This window comes from Stegostoma tigrinum, chromosome 13 (genome assembly GCF_030684315.1).
Source record: "Stegostoma tigrinum isolate sSteTig4 chromosome 13, sSteTig4.hap1, whole genome shotgun sequence".
NCBI classification, from domain to species: Eukaryota; Metazoa; Chordata; class Chondrichthyes; order Orectolobiformes; family Stegostomatidae; genus Stegostoma; species Stegostoma tigrinum.
In genome coordinates this window covers 79,049,665-79,072,369 of record NC_081366.1, presented here as the reverse complement: position 1 = coordinate 79,072,369, position 22,705 = coordinate 79,049,665, and the positions used below count along the sequence as shown (strand labels likewise).

Here is a 22,705-nt window from a genome sequence, read left to right as displayed (position 1 = left end):
ATTGGTAGCCACATTGTCAGTGCACAGTCTCAATTTCCTTTCTTAATTCCCTTGACCACTCTTCCTTTGAGATTGAGTTGATAATTACATTTCCATTTCTCAATTATCCAAATCACTCTTACATGACTTTATCTTGGGATGCTTCTGCTATATAAATGAAAGCTGTTGTTGTTGGTTTACAGTAGCTTCCATTTCTGCAGGAAGAGACAAAGCCGATTTTATCTTAAAATGTCTTTATTTGGCCCTAAAACTGGACAGTTTTAATGCTGAATGAATACACGGGGTACACAGACAGGGTTCCCAAGGTCAGTCTGGTTCAATGACTTTTACGTTCAACAGGATAGATTTGGAATTGTTTCCACAGATTGAATCAATGTTGAAAAAGACAGGAATGATTTAATTGGCTCTAATTGATTTCAATTATCTATGTAACTTTGAAAATACAGTGAGTGACAGGTTGCTGCTGTGATGCAGGCTTTCAAACAAATAGTGTCACTGATGATGAGGCCTTCAAACATTTCAACTAGAATATATAGATTCTTTCATAAAAATCAAATAAATTAATTGTTATTCTGTGATTTGCAAAACATGTTTAAATTTTACAAGTTGATTGAAAAATTACTGATTTCCTAGAATGGTTCCAGCAATGAATTAACTCACGACTTTGTACTAAACTGATAGTTGGAAGAAATTCCCTTTTCTACTTTTTTAGAAATCAAACTGTAGATGCACAATCAGCCTTTTTCAATATTCAGGCTGGTGAACTGGCTGTCTCATGGAATGGTCCTTACAGTAACAACAGGGGAATTCAAGTGGCAGATAGCTCGGCACTCAGACCAAACATCACAAGCAAGGTGTAGAACTGGATGAACACAGCAGGCCAAGCAGCATCAGAGGACCACGAAAGCTGACGTTTTAGGTCTGGACCCTTCTTCAGGAAAAAAAGGAAGAAGGGTCTAGACCCAAAACCTCAGCTTTCCTGGTCCTCTGATGCTACATGGCCTGCCATGTTCATCCAGCTTCACACCGTGTTATCTCAGATTCTCCAGCATCTGTAGTTCCTACCATGTCTGTAACAGTTCGGGAGCAACTGCTGTGATTAGGAATTAATTCTGTTATGTATTTGGTGCATAATCTGCATGCACACTTATGCAAGTAGATTGAGAAACAACAGTTTGGCGCGGGAGGAACTTTCTGAAGAAGAGTCCTGATCCGAAATGTCAACTTGCCTGCTCCTCTGATGCTGCCTGACCTGCTGTGCTCCTCCAGCTCTACACTGTATTATCTCTGACTCCAGCATCTGCAGCTCTTACCATCTCTGCAAGTAGAATGTGTTATTTGTGCACTTGAGGACTGTTTAAGAAGGATTCAGTTAGCTAAGCTTGTTGAATGGCTGGTTTGTGATGCACAGCGGTGGTATCACCTTAGGTTCAATTCTCACACTGGCAGGGATTATACTGAAGGTATCACCTTCTCAACCTCACCCTTTGCCAAGGTGAGGTGACTGAGGTTAAACCCTCTACCAGCCACCTCTGGCTGATAAGAGAGCAGCTCTATGGCCCTCTGGGACTATGATGACTTGATAAGGACATGTGTCTATGACAAGGGAATGAGCCATATGATTGACGGTGTGACCATGAGATGGAGCTTAAATGTTGCTTCTGTTAGATGTGTATGTATGGTCCTATTCATTCATAGGATGTAGGCATCGCTGGCCAGACCAGCATTTATTGTCCATCTATAGTTGCCTAGAGGGCATTAAGAGTTAACCATATTACTGTGGGTCCGGAGTCACATGCAGGCCTAAAGAACATTAGTGAACAATTAGTGCACTGTTCTTTCTGACAACTGACAACAGATTCATGGTCATTATTAGACCCTTGATTCCAGATTTTTATCAAATTCAAATTCCACGATCTGCTTTTGTAGAATTTGAACCCAGGTTCCCAGGACATTAACTGGGTCTCTGGATTAATAGTCTAGTGATAATACCATTAGACAGTTGCCTACTGGATGAGTGAGGGGATTGTGCTATGCTTAAGAAATACATTGGTTACTGTATATAGTTATTAGATACATCAGGTCTTACATACATTTGCAATTTGATACCAGAATTCACAATTTCAGTGGTTCTTAATTGTTCTTCACCAAGTATGTGTAGACCATCACCCAGACAAGTCGTAAAACCCTGCTGTATGCTTTTAAAAATGTTCGGACTCTCAGAAAACAAAGTATTCTTGTGTACAAATCACATACAATATAGTTGATTAATATTTAAACAATATTAATGATAAAATTAATCTAATATACGGATTGTTATTTTAATTATCAGCCTGCAATTTCATTCAAGGTAGTACAAAAATATAGGCTCATTAAAGATATTGTTTCTTGAATTGCTGATTCTTTCCTCCCACTTTCCCTTGTCATAATTTCCAGGATGTTGTTGGCATTTTCACATGTATGCTTAAGAAAGCGACTCAATAATTGACCAGCACCAGCCTCAGTAAGACCAAGGCACAGCAGTTCACTAGCACCAGCCTCAACAAGAGCAGCGCACAGTGGCACAAAATGCTCAGTCTCTAAGTATGTGCTGTACTGAACGGAGGTGTGGGGAAACCCAGTGGATTGTCAAATGTGAAGGTCCCCAGTTTCTAGATTAATGTCACTGGAATTTCCACATGAAACTCATGTGAAAATCCTTCCAAAAGATGTTTTTCATGGGCGTTGCTCATTCATCCATTTAAACTTTGAACCAGACAGAGAGCCTAGATTGGAGGAGGTATAAAATACTTCACAGCAAGTAAACTAATATCATTCAGTACTTTAAAAGATCACCCCCCTCTCTCACCTTTACCTTTAACCTGAACTGTTCTTTGGGAAGAAGGGAAAAAAAATCTCAATTTCAGACATTAAAATTATGAATGTCCTGTTACCAGCAAAATGACTCAGTGAGATCAGCTTCAATCCCCAGTTTATATTGGTTCTGCGGGTTTGCCTGTGGGGATAGGATAGGATAGGAAAGTGGAGCTGATGTAGAAGATTAGCATGAACATGTTGAATGATGTGGCAATGTGGCAAGTTCTTTTCAGTAGCTCAGCCAATTTCAAGATTGTGGGCTAATGGGGAGGAGTAAATTAGCAAGGAAAAATAAATTGAAAAACAAATGTGCGGTCAAAATGTGATTTTAATGAATTAATTTTTATAAATCATGGTAAATGAATTCAACTGTTCTTCTTTGTACAGCCAGTGTTAGCGATGGACTTTTATTGGTAAATGTTAGTGAGGGTCATGGTCTAACTTGAGAGTAATATACTAGACCCTAGACAGTGATTGCCTCTATTAGTTTAATTCTCAATGACTGCCCATGCTAAGCTGACCCACAGCCCCACTAGTTAGGGTAGAACATCCATGCTGGCAGTGTTACTTCCTCTGTGAGGACTACAGACCTGCCTGCTCAAGGAAGAACATGTACAAAACTGCTGTCTGACCTTCCAGATATTGTTTTATCCCAGACTTAGCTGTAAGTATGGTCCGAGCTTTTTGCCATTTTACCTGAACTGCTGTATCACAGTGTGGTCTGAAGCACACAGATTACTCAACATGAAGAACAAACAAGAGGGATGGAGAGGAAAGAAGCAACATTCATTTTTACAAAGTGTTGTTGGTGCTGAGGACTTCCACCATGCAGGAAAACCTCCAGCAACATATTGGACAGAGAGGAGAAGTTTTCTGTTTCCTGTTCAGCCTCTTGTATCCATTGGTAACATTGTGCACAATAAAATGCACAATTCCTGTAAACCCCTACCATGCCAACAGTATATCCCAGAACTATTCAGTTGTATTGTTGACACAAGGCACCTTCATTGTAGTACCAGTTTAGGCAAAAATAATTTATAAAAAAGGCAACGATTTGGCAATAAACATGCCGATATAAGACACACTGTACAGCTACATTCAACTCAATCTTATTTACAAGAAATGTGATTTCAAAGAAGGGCAGGACAATTCAGACTTCGAGGGTGGTTCTATTGGTCATATTTCTACTCAATGTAAAAATCTCTTTCTTATCTGATCAGAGGGCACCCTATTTACAAATACTGCAGCACAGCTAACATTTCATCAGCCACTGAGTTTTGGCACATCAATAACTGACTAAAACAAACAGCAGCAACTTAGAATCCTAACAGAAGCATTTTGCCTGTGATTTTAACTTAACAACAGTCGCTGCCATCATCATTAATAATTCCTGAAGAAACAATATCCCTGATACAAGCCAGCTATCAACATGCCTGCATCTGACAGGCTTCAAGAATTCTGAGGAAACAAAACTTCACAGCTCAAGCATACTTGAGCACTGACCCCAGTCTCCCAGATCTTGAACCAGTGGGATGTGGATTCATTACTGCAATTTCCCTTTTTCCTGCCCCACCACTCCTTTCCCTGAATTGCCAAGCAAAGCTGTCACAGTGTGTGACACAAAGTTCCTGTCGCAGGTATAAGCTAAAAATTGAATGAAAGCTACTTTCATGGGCTTGGAGCTGGTTGTTCTCTTGCTTCTCAGCAACACTTTGTGTATGGGATAAAAGTCCAGGGAATTGAGCAAATAACAAAAAAAGGGAGTCTTACTCATAAGTAAAAAAAACACAAAATATGAATGTTCTTTTCCACAGATGTCTCCAGTAGTTACTGTAAATAATTCTAGACCACAAAAATATTGAATCTAATAACCAGAAAAGGAAGTATGACTGCCAATAAATTTGGACATGCTACTTAAAGAAAAAAATTCAGATACAAATATTTTTCTATTTTGCAGCTTACTGCAAGGCTTAAAACAGTAAGCTGATGATTATCTGGATAAATGGTGTTACAAACAGCTGGACCAGCTGTTCCCAGGCTGTTCTATTCACACAGAAAAAAAAATTAAATTCTTTATAAATGAGGGTTGCTACGGTAATAGCTCTTGCAAGACTAGTCACTGTGTTTATAGAAACAAGCAATTGGATAAATGGCAATGTATTATGCCCACCAGTTGTGTCAGGAGCTTCAAATCTATTATCTTTTTCAAATATTTTTAAAAATTAAATACATTTGAACTAGACATATTATTTTCAAGGACATTTTATGATGAGTTCAGTCACTGGATCTTCAGAGCACTATGTTCCAGGAAAGGAGCCAGGCTGGATGTAATACCATCTCACTGGTATCGGGTAAACTCAGCAGTGCATCTAATCTTATTGTCACTGAAGAAGGTACAGTTGATACTTTTATTGGGAACGTTAGTCCAGAAATTTCATGCTTACATGCTTTCACTTGATTTATTCCTATCATTGAAGTTTGCAATGAATCACAACTAAATACGTGGCAAGATTTCTGTATGGTAAATATACTTCCTTCGCTTTTTGATGCTTTGCCAGTGGACAAAACTTGCTTTTCAGATTCTTCTAGTCTTGGTGTATTTCTATTCCAGATAAGTTCTCTGGTGTAGCTAAGGTTAATGCTTCTTCACTGCCAAAGGCCATCATGTCTAGGTGCAGCAAATCCTTTGACAGTATCTTGAAGCAAAGCTCAAAATCAGTAGCACCATCCAACGTAAACCACAGAGCTCCATTTGTAGAGTTCTGCTACTGCTCCATACCTGAATACACAGAGCTTTTCTCCATTCAAATATGGTTTTCATTGTAAAAATGATCAATTTCAAATGGTGAGAATTTGGATAAATCAGGATTATTTAAAATTAATTAAATTTTGACCCAGTCGTGCTATGTGAGAGAGAATGTTCTTCTTCAAAAGGAAACTTCATGTCTTTCAGGAAGAAGCACATCTTAAAAAATTAACTTTCCATCCAGTTTTGAACTATTCCCAAAGTACCATAAGAGTTAATTACGGGGGAAATGATCCAGATTGAGCCGGGAGCTCCAGGCTGACATCTTTCTCAAGTCCTGATTCGAGTATTACGGTCATGGTAATTCAGTAAGCAAGGGTCTTCTGACATAGGGTCATGAACAAAGACGGAGTCATTGGACGAGCATGTGCTATTACTGTCTTCACACAAGGGAGAATATTGCTCAAAAGGAGTGGAGAGGTCCAAATACTGTTGAGGGAGAAAATTCAGACATATTTATTCACATCAGAATCATCTCAAACTTAGTCTATATGTTCAGAACAAAGTTATCATTGGACTTCTGCAGAACCTGATTGTAGTTATTTATTTTTCTCAGTAGTAGGAGAACTTGGCCGTGGAGCTGATTATGACACTGTATTTTTACATTTCAGGCTTGGATTCCGTTCCAGTGACTAGGAACAGAATGAAAGTCTCTTCTGTTTAAATGAAATGAACTTGGCCAGGTTCAGTACAGTTCTGAATGGGCACCAATCCCAAACACAAAAACGGTCATAATTAGCCAGAAGTTTACACTAACTTGGCAATATCATTCAGAGGCTATTCTGACAGTGGGGTAGGAAATGGAGATATTTATATAAGAGAAGTGGTCTTCTGAGGTTTTGGGGTGGTCGGGTGGAGGTGGGATGATGTCAAGCTACGTTGGTGAAACATTTTATCAATTACATACCTGACAAAGAAATGCTTGCATTCAACATATTGAGAATCATAGACTATGTTGAGCACATAAATTCACCAAAAAGTGGTAAATAAAAATGCCTTTTCTTTTCCTTTACACTGTCTTCTTTTATGTCCCAAGATATGTATAGAATGTATCAATATTCTTATATTCAATGATATGGATCGCCATCATCATTCATCTTACGGGGAATGAAATTGAGGTTGTTTTTTGGGTAGTTATGTTGCAATTCAGGGATTGTTTGCTCCACTGCAAATTAAACCACTAACAATACTCTTATCACTAGGATCACATTATTCCTGCTAGGTTTTATTGTAGGATAAACGTGTTATTTTGCGAAAAGATTGCGTTTGTGTAGCAGCTACTTTGCTTCTTGTATTTGTTCATGAGGATTGCTGGCAAGGTCAATATTTTATGCCAACACCCTTGAGAATTGTGAGTGATTTTCTTTCTTGAACTACTGCAGTCTGCAGGTACATCCACAGCAGTGTCAGGTAGGGAGTTCTCAGAATTTGGGTAGGGCTGATGAAACAATAGCAATCCATTCCTAGGTCAGGGTGCTGATGAATTGGAGTACTGTGGAAGGTATTTTGATTTTGGTCTGGTAAGGAAGAAATCCATCTCATGGAGAAAACTTTGAAAGTGAGGTATATGGTAGACATACTAACCTCGTCTGATATTGAAGACAAGACCTTGTCGAGTTCTGCCACAAGCTGTTTGAATGTTGGTCTCTGAGAAGATACTGCGTGCCAGCATTCCCTCATCAGCAAATATCTGGCAGTAAGAAATATAACTTTTAGGATGCAACACCAATAGTTTGACACAAATCACAGATATTACATGGAACTTAGTTCAGCCTAACAGTGGAAATCATGACAGCGAAGCCCTGTTCAATCACAGGAGAGATTGCCCATCAGTCTCTCATTGGGTTTGGAGCCTGGGGGGAGTATCTCCTGAGTTTGAATTGGAGGTAACTACAGTGAATGTAACGAGGTCAGTCGGGTGCACCTCATAGAATGTCAGTTCCCTGATTGGGTCTGCTAACTTGGTCCAATCAGGGAGGCCTGGCTGACAGATGTAAACAGGAGGATCGCTGTGTCTCGCACGTGCATACACATGGAGGTACTGGGGACAATAAGTGGTGTACGGGTTTGGAAGAAAAACATATAAACAGGGGATCCAGAATGAAAAAAAAAGAAAACCCACACAAAAAACAGGAATGTCTGACATCTTGTTTACTCTGAGACCTGGCTCTGAGGGAGCTGAACCAGTGTCAAGGACTCTCCATGTATGAATAAAGGGTGACTTAGCGACAGGGTACAACTACTGTGCAATTTTTCAGTGGGAATTGGCCCATACTGCTGCATATGGCACATACTGAAAGTTCATTTGCATGAGGCAGGATGAGGATCAATTAGACTCATTAAGGAGACAGTTGATGATTATTCCAGAGCCCATTGGAATTTGGTGACGGTTCAAAGATTGAGAGGGATTTTCATGGCTTTTCCTTGGCAAAGAGTCATAGTAAATGTTGGTGCATTCGCTGAGCTGGGAGGTTTGATCGCAGATGTTTTGTGCCCTTACCAGGTGATATGCTCAGTGCTGTGGAGCCTCCCTCCTGTGAAGCGCTGTTGTCCTTGGTGGTTTGAACCAGCTATCAAACCCCCAGCTCAGCAAACACACCAACATCTACAACCTGCACCCGAGCTACAAATTTTCACTCAAACCCCAAATGGAGTCATAGTCTTAGCTTTTCCTGAAGGCCACCCAGCAAACCTACTGAACTTGCCAGAAGCCGACCACATGAGGATCTCACTGTCATGGACTGTACCTAAATAGGACCTCACAGCACTCATGGTGGGGTCCTATGAAAGCCACCATCTCTCTCCCAATGCTCCTGTCCTGCTACGTCCCATCCCTTCCTCACATGTCTGGGACTGGGGATCCAGTGACAATCCACAGTGAAGTCCCCAGAGGTCAACTGCAGCAGCCACCGCTTTGAGGTGCTGCCTGCATTGGAGAGCTACCAGGTTTCTGCTGTTAGGGTGCGAAATCCCAAGTAAGGCCTGAAACTGGCCTATATCGGGGACTTACTTTCTTAATTAAGTTGGGTTTCTCTCGACGCAAGCCAAGTGGATTTCCACTTGTTGTCCAATTTGTAGGCAGGACCCATGCTGAGATCATAAAATCCAGCCCACTGCCAGAAATTGTGCAAGGAAAGGTTTGCTATTGCTATTCCAAATGCCTTCAGTTGGAGTCTATTCAGTTAGCTACACTTCAGTAGTAAAAACAATGCTTGTATCAAGACTTACAAGGAACAATTGGTTTCGAAATCGGGGGCACAATGCAAAATTGCCCCATATCTTGCAAACTCTGTGTCTTCAGATTTTGACTATGACAGTGTTCAGGTCAGGGTTGAACATGCTGCTCGCTGCTCACTCAAAGCAGGTGAGCAGGCACATAGTCACAGAAATGCATTCCACTGTGAAAAACAAAAATTCAGCAGAAAAGATCCATCCACGGCTTACTATGGAAGTTAAGGGTGATAATAAATTAACAGAAGCTTGAGGTGTGTCTCAGAAAGGTGTAAGCATGAGAACTGGGAGAGATTTAGAAACCAGCAGAGGACTGCCAAACTAATGATTAAAAAGGGAAAATTGTAGCATATGTAATAAAATATCGAGGGACAGAAAAACAGGTTGTGACTGTTTATACAAATATATTAAAAGGGGAATAATAAAGTAAATGTTAGCACCCTGGAGATGGACACAGAAGAAATTATCATGGGGAATGAGGACATGGAAGAGACATTGATAAAGTATCTTTGTCTGTTTTTAAAGCAGGAGGCACAAGTTATATCCTAGAAATATAGGAATTCAACAGAAAAAATACTGTATTGAAGAAACTTATGGAACTAAAACCGTCAAATCTCTAAGATCTAATGGCCTAGGTAGCTGCAGAGATACTGATGCATTTGTTAACGTTTTCCATCACTGCAGAGATACTGATGCACTTGTTAACATTTAGAAACAATTGTTTAGGAACAATTTCAGCAGATTGGAATTTAGCAAATGTAAAGCTGCTATTCAAGGAAAAGAGGAAGCAAGCAGACAAAAAAATAGCGACTGATCAGATAGCCTAACATCATCACAGGAAAACGATGGAATCTATTACTAAGAAATCCTAACAATGTACTTAGAATCCCATAGTATGATCAGACAGAGGCACGATAGTTCCATGAAAGGGAAATCCTGTTTCACAAATCTATTGTAAGTTCTTTGGGGATGTAGTAAGTCGAGTAGAGAAAGGGGAACCAGTAAACGTTGTTTGGATTTCCAAAAGACATTAAGTAAACACCACATGAAAAGACCAATATGCAATATAAGGGCTCCTTGATTTATTATTGTGGATAGAAGTTGGTTAATAGACAAGAAGCAGACTGTGGTAAACTGAGCATTTCATTTTGGCATACTGCAGCTAGCAAAGAGCACCAAGGATCGGTGTTGGGGCTTCAGCTGTTCAAAATCTATATAACAGAGAGACTGAGAGTAATACTATCTATGTTTATTGATGACACGGGCTAGGTGGGGTGTAAGCTGGGAAGAGGTTGGAGCTCCAATGAAGACATTAAAGGAACTATACTGATAAGCAATGCACAGTGAGAACCCCTGTTTTGGTAGACCTGCCACAGACACTGTTGTTGTTGCCAAAAGCACAGAGAAATCCAACCAACTCCAACTTGGCAGAGAGAGCTTACAATCCATCTTCACCACTTGGAACTAATAATCAGCTTTATAATGACATTAGGGCTACACCCTGAATGTAACACCTGGCACCATCTGCCTCATCTTCCACTGCAGCACAGGCAGAAGGCATCCAGTATCTCAGTGTTGCAGTAAAAACTCAAATGATGGTCTTGAAATTCATCTTAATTGCTGTACATCCTTGGACTGCTGCTAGTGTAGCTGAGGATTTCAGTGTTCAGAGGCTCATGCAGACTCTCACAATCCAGCAGACTGCTTGCCAATGGGTTCATAGGATTGCTGAGACACTGACCAGGTTTGTGGCAGCCGTTTTCTGTCCACAGACCTGCCGTTCTCCCTCATTACTCCACCATTCACACTGCCATCATTGTCACTTCACTAGTGCCCCGGCTGTTGACTCTTACCCAGCTAATCCAAGTTGCCACTGCACAGGCTTTGGAATTACAGGTCAAAGCTCAGACATCAAGTTGCTTCAGGGGCAAAATCATCTGTAGTTTGCCCTAGTGAAAAAATGTAGCCTTTACTCAGCCATGCTGCAGATACTGGGGTAGTATAGGAGAACTCAGGCACACATGTTGCAGGGAATGCAAAAGGGCAAATTGTTCAGCCTTGTTTCTATTATTGAGTGTGATATTTATTTGTTTCATATCTTCACTGGTACTCATTTCCCTTTGAGACACTGAAGAAAAGGTACAGAAAGGTTTTTGTTGATATGTTTTCTTTCAGGATTTTAGCCAAGAATATGCTGTGATGGTCTGAAATTGAAGAGAATCATGCAGCTCAGAAACAGACCCTTTGGTCCAGTGTTCCAACTGTGACAAGGGGGATGAGATCTTAGGACAGCTGGAGTCTCATTGTTCACTCATGGACAGCCCGTTGGAAGAGAAGGGACCCAAAATGCCTCATCTCCCTAGTTCCACTATACTACTGAATTCCACAGGCTATGTCCTTACGATAGTGAAGTTCTTTAGCTCACAGAAGGTCACTATAAAGTTTGACACTCACTCGAGTGAGTACTGGAGGCCTGCCTTCTGAGAAAACCGTGCAGCAACGTTGTTTCTGATGGTATGCTTCATGTACTCCTCCAGTTTAATTAGAGATACAAATACCCTGGGGTGATTGGGTGGCAGCGGGGATGCATGAGACTAGTAGATATTAAGTAGTCCTTGTCACTGCTTCAGTCTCTCTTGCTGCTAGGTTGCTGTGGTTAACCAAAGATGGAAAAAATGGCAAAGAGCTTAGGGTTGAAGGCATCTTGACTACATCCAGAATAAGCATGCCAGAAAGACTGAGAATTGGTGGGTCCACCATTTTCAGTTGCTTTGTCTTCTCTAGTACTGCGTCCATTAATGCAATGTAATTTTGCAGCTGCCAAGTTATCCCATAATAATCAGCCCTTATGAAACGCCTGTACTACCCAATACATTTACTGAGTGTGGTCTTTAAGTCTTCAGGCACAATACTTGACTACAGCTGCTGCCTTAACATGTTGATAGATCAAAGACACTGTTACAATGGAGTTCTGGTTAGAACTACCTAATGTATTTTCACTGTTATGCTCAGTTGTTTTTAAGTTGTTACTGATGGCATTTAATAAACAATCATTTCTAAGCTTTTCCTACTCTTCATACTGTCATCAGCTGTCAATTTCACATTCCCAATGGGGAGCAGTGTTCACAAAGGACACTGGGATTGTAGAATCTGCATTTAAAAATCAAAACTAATAACTGGAAGTGAAATTAAAAATTTAATAAGTTCATGTGTTGAACCAAGTACAATGCAAATAGATTACTTACAGCTCATGTGTACAGTTCGATGGTTTGTCCATTCGATGACCCTCTTTGAGAAGTTTGAAGAGCTCTTCAACAGGGATCCCTGGATAGGGAGAGCCACCAAGTGTGAAGATCTCCCACATTAAGACCCCAAATGACCACCTGCATTGGGGTGGGAACAAACCAAGCATTCATGTTAATCACTCCGTTATCTAGTTACTTGAAAACACTCAATGAAATAGTCATCAGGATTGTGATTGACAGAACTTCTAAGTGAGCAACAACAGGTTTTCTTGAAACTCATAGAACAGCATCCAGTGCAATTTTATTTTCATATAGCAAGGCTGAATTAATCAAACTGTTCATGATTCAGTACAATTTAAACAAAACTTAATTTATTTCATGGGATTACAAGATAATTACAGATGGTGAAGGAAACCATTTGTTTCATTTGCGTTCATCCAGCCATTCGCCCTTCGTAGTATTTAATTATTCTTTAAAACATTCCAAGGTTTTGTTTTCATTACTTTTTTAAGAATCTTTCATGTGGAGATATATTTAAAGGACACATTTAAAATACTTTTTCTCCAGTTGGAAACCATGCCCCCTAGATTTCTTCTCATTGATTAGTTTGAAGTTAATCTCTGGGTTAACTCTTTCTAAATCTTTAACATGTTTTACAACATTACCTTCTCTGCACTGCCCCTAATACTGTACCATCTGATTTATTTCTTGTTGTTAGCTGCAGGCATTGCTTCTACAAAAAGTACTGAGTGACTCAGATTTCTCACTTGCCGAGCTGCTTTTGTGATGGAGAGCATGGATTCTGAACCGCCTCCTTTCCCCCACTTTAGAATAATGTTTGATAGAAGATTGGTTCAGAATATCCCAGCTTGCTCGCCGAATGACATTTAGCAAGTGGTTCGGGTGATCTTGCCTCAACCAAACTGTGCTATGTAACAAACGGATAGCAGTGCATTTCTTCTGTTCCTCTTAATGAGGCAGGACATACAACATGTTTAACACTCACACCCACACTATATAGTATCCTGAAGAGGTCTCTTCAACTGCAGTGGATCCCATAAAATTTATCATATCAGAATGAATTAAATCAGAAGTTAAATTTGAGCCTGAATCAGTAAAGCATGTTAATATTTTGACAGAATGTCAATCTCTTCAATAGAAGGCGTAACCACCATGCCTGGGAGGCTCCTGTCAATCATCTAAACTAACTTTCTTACATTCAGTACAACCTGCTCGTACTCAGTCGGAAGAAAGCCAATACTTAAGCACACTGAAACATGACCAGTACTTACACATCACTCTGGTGTGTGTACACTCTGTCGAACAAGGCCTCTGGCGCCATCCACTTTACTGGCAAGCGACCCTGGAATGAAACATCAAAGTCACCATTAGTAAGCCTAATATCTCCTTTGGACAACGTCAATACACTTTCACATTGACATCAACGATAATTTGTCAGCTATAGGCTCATGAATCAAGGTTTCGACCATGACAACAGGGTATATGTACAGGAACTGACCAGAGGATGTTACTTACTCTAAATTTCTGAATTTATTTGTATTTGCTTCTTTTCTCATTTCTGACGTAGATGTGGTTTTATTAGTATGCAGAATGCTCCAAGAGTTTTCCTAATTTATGGGAAGTCTATTCAAATAAACATAAATTAAAACAAGGTTTGTGGATTTGGGGAGATCACAGAGCCAGCATGCTGTGTGTACTGCTGCCTGCTGAGCTGACCCACCTATCTCAGGTAGAACACACTGTGGATTTGCTTGCATGTAAAGTGAGCTTCCTTACGACTTTTCAGGTCACTGGCATTCCTATAACTGATATTGTTTGACTGAGTCTATGCTCTAGTTAGTGGGAAGGTTCTTAATTCCTACCTCATTTAAAGTTTGTTACATTTGTACTCAACGTAAGCTTACATTTTGCTTTAGTCCTAAAATCATGTCAGATCCTTTCAGTTCTCAGTTAGTCGATTGCTTTTTCACTCCCCAGTGTATGTTTTGGCATTCCTGAATGAATCTCCAATCTAGGGCAGCACAGCGACTCAGTGGTTAGTATGTGGCCTCACAGCGCTAGGGACCCAGGTCCAATTCCACCCTCGGGTGACTCTGTGTGAAGTTGGCACATTCTCCCTGTGTCTGCATGCGTTTTCACTGGGTGCTCCAGTTTCCTCCCACAGTCTAAAGATATGCAGGATAGCTGGATTGGCCATGTTAAATTGCCTCCTAGCGTCCAGGGATGTGCAGATTAGGTGGTCTAGCCATAGTAAATACTGAGTTACGGGGATAGAGTGAGGGCTGCATCTGGATGGGATGCTCTTTGGTGGGTTGGTGAAGATTTGATGGGCTGAATGGCCACTTCTGCACTGTTTCTATTTGTCTCATGTCAGTCCTTGACGGATTCACCTCTCTGAAGAATGAATTCAAAGAGGGTAAGTGAAGCCCTGTAGATTCATAGTATTTTATGTTTAACTTATTCCAGAAAAGTGAAACCCTCAACTGTGCTTATTAGGGCATGTTAATACTTACATTGGTGGTTTTCTTGTAGTAATCAATGTTGTTCACTCCTCGCGCCAGACCAAAATCAGCAATTTTCATTACATTGTCTTCAGTTACCAACACATTCCTGGCTGCCAAGTCACGATGGATACACTGCAAAAGGCATCAAAACAAAATCGTTAGTGCACTCAGATCTCAGTTAATAGCACAAGGTTTCAAATGATAGAAAATAAAGGCATATGGTAGCAGAAGGAAAATGTGACAATATTACAAAGACAGATAGCGTATGCCTGTTCAACACAGCACATTGCTGCCCAATATATTGCCCACTAAATACTTCTAACAATTGCTTATTTGTAGTCTGAGTGTCTAAAACATCGGTCGATCAGTTCTCCTGTGTAAGAAGTCAGATGTTAAATTATGCTGGACAGCTAACAGTCAGGCTTGGAAAATCTAATCTCTGTCCTTCATGGCTGCTCTTGCTAGGTCATTGTAATGTGAGCCACATTCCCCTCCTGCTCGTAAGGAGTGAATGTTGTTTTAGAACTATCATCTTCTTCGTAGAACATGGGAAAGCTAAGACAGTGCCCTTCCCACATTGCTCAGTTCACATAACCTTTCACCTATCCCGAGGGACTGATGCACATACCCAGATTCCCTCCAAGTTAAATGGATAATCCACATGGGCCTCAGCAACACAAACTACCTACAAAACATCTGTCTTGTTGGGTCAACATGGAAAGCCAGGTTAGTAGATGACTTACCTTTTTAGATGCCAAATATTCCATGCCCCGTGCCACTTGGTAGGCACTAGACACCAGGTCTTTAAAGGTTAGCTGTTCCTCAGGCACCTTTGTGATGTGAAAGTTGTAATCCATACCAGGTGGCCGCCTGGCCCTGAGGTATTCCCGTAAATTGCCTTTCGCTGCATACTCCACTATTACATACAGCAGACCTAGGATATGAACAGCCGGTTTAAGCACTGAACTCTCAGAACATATTGGCAAGACTATATCTTTCATGGTGTTCCACTGAAGTTTTCTTGTTGCCATTTTGTATGTTGTACCCATGATACAGGATCAATGTCCTCTGAATTAGCTGCCTTTATGTAAACCTTACACACAACATGGTGCTATACATGTCCTCAGCAAAGTGTCCACTCTTCAAAGTAAGTCAATTTTAGCAAGCTATTTGATCAAGACAAGTATCAAGCTCACCTGAATCTATTCACAATGCAGACACATGCTCATTTCTTTGTGCATCGCCAGATGGTACTGCAGAGTGGAAACTCTTGTTGGTTTTTCCAAAATCTCTCCAGCCCAGGGTTTTCACAACCTCCACAAGCAAAGATCTGCTGAGGGCTGCCCTGGGCCAGTGGTTTGAATGTTGTTGGAAATTTTCAGTCCTTTGTTAAGGTGACCAAACATAATATGCCAGCAACAATGCTGGGAATATCTCCCACCATAGGCAGTTAGTAGAATCCAGTATATTTGATTGTTACTATAACATATTGCTGTAGTATCATATATAATATACTCATATGTGAGTATTCTGATGTGTATGAGCATTTAATATATCAGAGCATCATGTCATGTGAATTTTATTGTCAGAATGAGATTGCTATAGGTGATGTTGCAGTATATCTCACACTATTGTATTTGTCCATTATAGCATTGTGCGGTCCCGGACATTAGATGTACACCACAGTTTGTTCTGCACCACCATGCTGTATAACAATGGATCACGTAACAGTGCACTACTGGTTTCTTAACATTAGTTAAAAATACTGACAATTTCTTTGCTGTTCTTAGGTATCTACGCCCACTATACACACTCACCATCTTGAGTGCAGGCACCCAACAAGTTAATGATATTTTTATGCTTATCCATCATCTTCATCATCTCCATTTCTGAGATAAGATCTGCAAGGTCTTTTTCTGTAGCATCATCTAGATGAGAATTCAACATGTTATAGTTTAAGTTCCCTTCAGGTTAATTTCAACAAATGGAAGTAACTACGACTTTTTTTCTTTTTTCCATAAGATATGGGCATCTCATGCAATGCCTGCATCTGTAACACACCCATATTTACCCCTGTATTGCACAGCTTGTTGGCCCATTTTAGAGGGAAGTTAAATGTCAATCTATTTGCTGTGGGTCTGGAGTTACATATAAGCCAGACCAGGTAAGGTTGGCAGACTTCCTTGCCTAAAGGAGATGAGAACAAGGTTTTTTTTTACAACAATCAATGATAGTTATTGCACTCACCATTCACTGAGACCAGCTTTACGTTGCAGATTTATTAACTAAATTCGCATTCTACCAGCTGTCTTATTGAGTTTTGAACCCACATCTACAGCGCATTGGCTCCTGGATTACTGTCTAATGACGTGACTGCTGTATCCCTAATTTTCCACCTGAGATCAATCAGGCAGCAGTCACTGAGAGGTGTCTGAAATATCCTATTGTGGCAGGTTGAATGATTAATTCTCCTACTGGGATTTAAATTAGAGCATAAACTGGGCGACTGGTTTCCTACTGGACTCCACAAAGAAACATTTTGAAATAGAAGGTTTTGCTCACCTTTCAGTGATTTCACTGCCACTGTCACGGCTTTATCCGGATGGTCCTTATCGATCCCATAAGCTTCTGCTTTAACCACCTGTCCAAAGCAACCCTCTCCAAGGGGTTTCCCCAATACTAGTCTGAAAATGGAACAGCAAATTCAGAGGTTACTTAAAATATGCTGGTGACCCTTTTACTTACCTTTAAGGCAGACTGTTTGAATTCTTTAAACATTATTTTCTATATAGTGAACCTTCTGAGTACATTTTCAGAAACACAGACAGCAGCAATTATTGTGAGAGAAAAAGCCAGGCTCCTAACATTGGCTATTTAACATGATTTTGGATTTCCTGGAACAGCTTTGTCAGCACAAGATCATTTGGAAGATTGTTTGGTTCATGTTTTATGTAGACTTTTCCATGTAAGCACTGTCTACAGCCTGCCCTAATTACAAGTTTTGAAGTTTGGTATTTGTCTGCCTACCTCCTTCTCCCCATCATACTTACTTATCTCTTTGGAATTCCCATTTTGGATCCATTGGTAGTTCAAACTCCACAACACCTGCCAACATGAGTGTGCCACTGGAAGATAGCCTTGCCACCCTCACCAGGGAAGCGTTTGATTTCATGGAGGAGTTTGATTCTCGAGAAAACTGGAAATGAAATAAAGTGAGTGATTAGGCAGAACGTATGCACAGATAAAACAACACCTCAAACCCATTTATCTCCAGCAAGACTCAACTTGTGGTCATGTAGATTTACTGAGCTGTAATATTGTCGTTGCACTTTGGTTGCTAGTGCAGGTATTTACAGGTCAACAGTCTGCATCACCAATTGCAGTTTCAGACCTTATAATGTATTCTGGGGCAAGCTTCTGTTTTGGCAGCGTGCTTCTGCATGAGAAATGTCGACTGTGCTGAGGTAGCAAGCCTCAGTCAGTGTGGGTGGCTACAACTGATCTCAGCATCTCTAGATTTGAGAAGATACAGTCAGGATTGAAATTCTCAATTGTTATTGTGTGCGCCCCCCCCCCCCCCATTGATATTGCAAATGTTGGGTGAGAGCAGAATCAAGCTCTGATACAATGCTGAACAGCCTGCCAGGCTTACAGATGGAGGGAAGGTACAGGAAGGCTGTTGAAGCCCTTGCAGCCAAAATAAACAATTATCTCCAGAGACTAACTGGAAAAAAAGAAATGGGGAGCAAATAGTAACATGCTGCAGTTGCATATTAGATATAAAACATAACCATAAAAAAGGATTCAAAACTCAAATAAAGTAAAATCTGAAAGAACCTGTGGATGGTGTAAATCAGAAACAAAAACAGAAATTTCTGGAAAAGCTCAGCAGATCCGATGGCATCTGTGGATAGAAATCAAAGTTAATCAGAAATGCCACCAGACCTACAGTGCTTTGCCAGCAATTTCTGTTTTTCTGACTCAAATGAAGTATTTATGCATTTTTGTAGTTGCTCATTGGAGGTATTGCTCAATGCTGTAGACTGATGTACTGGGGCAAAGTTCAAGATTTAACACAGTGTTAAAATGATCCCGATACAGCTCCAGTTCTATTATTCGAAATCTAGATGATATCCTTCACCACCGCAGATTCATGAAAGACGACTGCATTTTCCTTCATTTTCACCGGAAACTATTATTTGCAGTTCAGTTACCTGTCTTTTGAAAGGGAACTTGGAGAGTTTCTGCACAGGGAGTGGATCAAAAGCTCTCTTGGCGGACCTTGCCTGCATCCTGCACAATATAACAATGACCACGGACAAGATGATGGCCAGAGAGGTGGCAGCATAAATCAAGATATCAGTATATTTGGCCCCTGAGAAGTCAGCTGTTTTCAGGGGTTCCTCTTCTATGGAATAAGACACAAAACAACTCTCATGAATATTCTTCCTAATTTGCACATGTAAGTACAGAAACCATTGAGGATTTGCAAAAACTATTCCTTGTAGGTACCTAAGCCAGAGTCTATATTTATCCACACAGCAAAGGTAGCAGGTAGACCCATGGCCAACACTTCTCTTGTCCATAAAACTACTCTTTCTTCAAACAGGGGTCCATTTGTAACTAGCTGGACTGGTGTAGATGGAAGGTGAAGGCTGTTGGGTGCATCACACAGGGAGAATTCCTCACCCCAGACAAGCTTGAGACTATTTCATATTTGAAGGTGACAGTGTAATGTTATCAGCATTGCTCTATCTTTTCAACTAAAATTAGAGAGCCATTGTTAGCACCAAACCTGGCAGCAGGATGTGATGGTGATTAGCAGAGAAGACTAAACAGGCAGGGCAAGTATTTACATTTCCTTTTGCTGAAGATTACTTGTTCTTCCATGAATCATGCCAGGAATTACCTAATGCCCCAAACCTTACACTTGTCACTAGCAGCATCTGTGAAACCCCTCACTGCATGAACATTGTGTTAATGACAATTCATTTATCTGTGGGGTGGAACTGGGACTGAATCTGAACTTCTGCTCCCTTCCACTGTGCCAGCATAAATGTCACTGCACCCAGCCCCTCCCTTATTTCCACAGCAGCCCATGTTTCAATATTTAAGTGAGTTCTAGGTATTAAAATGACACAGTATCCCAGGATGAAATCTCTGTTTGGATTTACATATTGTCTACAATACAAGGCCTGTATACACCTCAGGTTAAAATTGATCGTGCAATCTTTACAGAAGTTTTAAGGCCTGTATACGCCTCAGGTTAAAATTGATCGTGCAATCTTTACAGAAGTTTTGACATACTGTAGGTACAGCAGAACACACCTGGTAAAACTGTCAGCCATGCTGAGTGGTAAGAGATCCCGATGGAATTTCCTGCCAAGCAGGTGTACTTTCCTGCATCCTCAAATGTGACATTATGCAAGTAGAGGACTTCAATTTCCGTGCTGTTGATATCAGCAGTCTGTGAAGAGCAAAAGTACATCAACTTGCTGAGGTTTAATGTTTTGCATCCGCAGCATGTATATAAAAGGTGTTTTGCAGGTGCATAATATTGGATTACATATTGGAGATGAAACAGGAAATAACGTGGTTATTCAAGTCTATAATAGCATTGTTTGCACCAAACTAATAATAAAAGCATGCTACTGTAAAGGTTATTTGAGAACCAGCTTGCCCAGTAAGTACGCTGTAATTGATTGGTTAGAACCAGTACTAGAATGGCTAGAGTCCCTAAAATAATCGATTAATTGGCTCACATACTTACCTTTAAAACTTGGACATAGGGGACCTCATCTGGTCCATATTTGCTGCCATTCACCTCCACGTGTTTCAGCCATTGGATGTGAGGCTGGGCATCACTGAAAACTCTACAGTGAAACTCTACGTTGCTTCCCACCACCACAGATTTGTTAGCTGGCAGGCCGACCTGCAGGATAGGCCGATGAGGAGACCTCTCTGTGGACAGAAGATGTTACTTTATATATGTCTGTATTTTGGACATTGTACTTAAGGATAAATATGTTTGCAATCTGGAGAATCTGTGTATACATTATATTTATACATAGAGTTCAGGAACCTCTGGTACTTAAGTGCGTTTTTGTTATTGTCGCTGCATTTATTTAGCCAATTGTCCTCAGTCATCCGCAAACTTAATGGGAAGAAAATGGCACTATGGCAGCGCATTCAAAGTTTCACGTTCACTGTTTATTTGCATTGCTAATCATAACAGAACCTGGCTGGCTCCTTCCATTCTTCAAATAATTTCCAGGCAGAAATTGTCAACATCAATTCCCTATGGAAATAAGATATGGAGGACAGATAAACAGGCAATGTAAGATGGAGGATCAGAGCAGTTCATAATGGGTTTCATTATTATGGATAACAGCCTTATGACCTTTGATGTTCCTTTGAAGTTCTGTTGTGCACAAAGATTGTGGTCAAGCCCTATACTGATGCTAATTGCACCACTAATAACATTTTAGGTCAACCAGAATCATCATATTGGCTCAGATCCAACGTCAACCACGACCAAGTCCAAGAAAAGCACCTGGCTTTCATGGAAATTTTACAATCATTTGTAGACGTTTACTCCTGTTTGATTGTTATCAGCATTTGGAATTTAGATAACATGAACTGATATTCCACATGCAAAAATCTGCTATTATCAGGATCATAATAATTGGCGCCCTTTTGCCTATAATTACCTGACTCTAATTAGATTATTTTTCCAGAAATTGTATTCATTCCATTTTGGTGTCAGATTGTTAAGTTTGAATATCACAAGCCAAACAAACAGGCCTAATATGGCTTAGTTATGTACCGGCTTGGATTTTCAGTCCCCAATTTTAGTTTTCAAAAAATTCATGAACTTGGAGGACAAATCATCTCTACAGTGTTGAAGCAGAAAATCCAAACTATGACACATACATATTAGCCCAGAAGATCAAAGCACAGAAAGCACTGTTGCTGGTAACAGTGGAAAAATCTTGTAGTTTTACCCACATGAAGTTCCTCTGACCTCTATTTTAATAGAAACGTCATGCATTTAATTTAAAGGAATACAGCACAAATATTCTGAGTCAATTCTAGCAAAATAATTATCAGAATCTACAGGAACAAAGAGTCATTGGAAATACGAACATCCTTCTTCTCATTTCCCCCCATTCCCATATCAGTTTGATTCTCTCTTGAATTGTTCAATCCTTACCTAAAACCTCCAGCTGATAACTGTGATTGATGTTGCCATATTTGTTCTCCACCACACAGGTATAGTTACCACGGTCAGATGGCACAACACTTTCCATCACCAGGCTCCAACGCTGATGCCGTAGCTGACAGGATAAATTGCATTTCAAACTTGCAAACCACTTAAAAGGCAAACAAACTCGCAAAAACCGCTACAACCAAATGAATACTATCAAGGAATCAAACTAAGTCTCTCAGGGCTGTATTCTTGTCCACATTTTTTTTATCATTGCGTTAGATTAAAATCAATTGAACAGAAGAAATTTTGTACATGTGTAAATACAGTACTAGTGAGTACTTACTGAATCTCTGGCAAGGATACTTGGCTTAACATCTAACCTTCTTTCTATTTGATGTGGCAACGCTTGTTGGGATAACATTTAACCATGTTTGTTATAATGACTTCATGTATGAAGTATTGTGATCACAGGGTTTCAGGTAATACATAGTAGATGACGTTTGGCAAACAAATTTTGTTGAAGACAATGTCCCTTTAACTTCCATGGTCATCCTCATCCAACATGGCTGTTAGTAATGTCAGAAACAGCCAAAGCTTGATAGAGACAGACAGACAGTTAAATCTCCTGGGTTTCATGCTGAAGTGCTCAGGGGGATATTTCTCAGACCCCTCACCCAAGCCCAACCCTGAATAAATTTACTCTGGATTCAGATTTGGGCTATAAACACTGGATATTTCATTCTGCTATACAATATACGCTTAAATAACTTATGTGGGTCTGTTTTTTGAAAGAAACTGCATTTATATTGTGTTTATCTTATCCTCAAGACAT

At 40.2% G+C, this 22,705-nt stretch overlaps 1 protein-coding gene across 4 annotated transcripts in view; it reads right to left on the bottom strand.

Moving 5' to 3' along the window:
• Nucleotides 1-216: 216 nt before the first annotated feature.
• The window catches only part of LOC125458235 (fibroblast growth factor receptor 4-like), a 102,220-nt gene continuing 79,731 nt past the window's right edge, over nt 217-22,705 (bottom strand). For all 4 annotated transcript variants that reach the window (XM_059650809.1, XM_059650808.1, XM_048543314.2 and 1 more), the window contains 13 exons: nt 21,877-22,000; nt 20,434-20,624; nt 19,992-20,130; nt 18,878-19,071; nt 17,714-17,859; nt 17,226-17,347; nt 16,481-16,591; nt 15,407-15,597; nt 14,673-14,795; nt 13,431-13,501; nt 12,139-12,276; nt 7,247-7,352; nt 217-6,091 (listed from right to left, as the gene is read on the bottom strand). In XM_059650809.1, the coding sequence (XP_059506792.1) occupies nt 5,933-6,091; nt 7,247-7,352; nt 12,139-12,276; nt 13,431-13,501; nt 14,673-14,795; nt 15,407-15,597; nt 16,481-16,591; nt 17,226-17,347; nt 17,714-17,859; nt 18,878-19,071; nt 19,992-20,130; nt 20,434-20,624; nt 21,877-22,000 (1,815 nt within the window). In that variant the 3' untranslated portion in view covers nt 217-5,932. The remainder of the gene's footprint in view (nt 6,092-7,246; nt 7,353-12,138; nt 12,277-13,430; nt 13,502-14,672; nt 14,796-15,406; nt 15,598-16,480; nt 16,592-17,225; nt 17,348-17,713; nt 17,860-18,877; nt 19,072-19,991; nt 20,131-20,433; nt 20,625-21,876; nt 22,001-22,705) is intronic.